Raw genomic sequence first — 727 nt, 5'->3', positions numbered from 1 at the left:
TGGATCAGCATGATGCGCTGGCCACAGCACGCCGGTCACGGCGGCCATTGGAGGGTGAACCAATGGCAAAATGAAGACCTTTCTCTCTGTCTCTCTCTCTCACTGTCCACTTTGCCTGTCAAAAAAAAAAGAGCTAGTGAGAGATGATCTTCCATCCTCCCCCTCTCTCCTTCTCTCTCTGGTACTCTGCTAATCAAATAAAAACAAACTCTAAAACACACAGCTTTTTGTTCTCATCCCCTCAAACCGCCTTTGGTTCCAATGCATTTGGCCTCAAACCTTTTGGATGACAGTGGTGCACAGTGCGAGGCAGCTTCCACCAGGAGAAGGGGAGGTGGAGGCACCTGGGACCCCTTCCATGGCTGGAAGTCTGTGTCTTCCGCTCCGCTCAAGTTTGATTTTGTTTTCCAAGGGGAGACTGAGAAGAATGATTATTCCTGAGACCTTGCGAAGGAAGCAAGTAGCGCGAGTGTTGAAGGCCAAGCAGAGACCCGGAACAGGCTCCACACGGCCAGGCAGACTGACCAGTTGCATCTTCAAGAGTCCGATCACTCGAGTCACTGCCCACCTGGGCAATGTGGTTCAGCACTGGCTGGCAGAGGGGTACCTGGAGAAGGCCCAGCAGGTCTGTGCGCTCAGGCGACTGCAGGGGCTCCGCGCCAGCAGCAGCGAGGGAGAGCCTTTACCCACTTTGGAATTTGCAAACTCCTGGAAGATGACAGCACCG

The 727-nt window shown here is 53.8% G+C and overlaps 1 protein-coding gene across 1 annotated transcript in view; it reads left to right on the top strand.

Moving 5' to 3' along the window:
- The first annotated feature begins 286 nt into the window (after positions 1 to 286).
- LOC133749961 (methyl-CpG-binding domain protein 3-like 2B) overlaps positions 287 to 727 on the top strand; it is a 707-nt gene continuing 266 nt past the window's right edge. Inside the window, 1 exon segment of the mRNA XM_062179330.1 lies at positions 287 to 727. This exon segment is cut by the window's right edge and continues 84 nt beyond it. Within this exon segment, the coding sequence (XP_062035314.1) occupies positions 287 to 727 (441 nt within the window).

Source organism: Lepus europaeus, chromosome 20, assembly GCF_033115175.1.
Source record: "Lepus europaeus isolate LE1 chromosome 20, mLepTim1.pri, whole genome shotgun sequence".
Taxonomy (NCBI): domain Eukaryota; kingdom Metazoa; phylum Chordata; class Mammalia; order Lagomorpha; family Leporidae; genus Lepus; species Lepus europaeus.
Note: the sequence above shows the minus strand (reverse complement) of the source record. Positions and strands in the feature narration are given on the sequence as shown.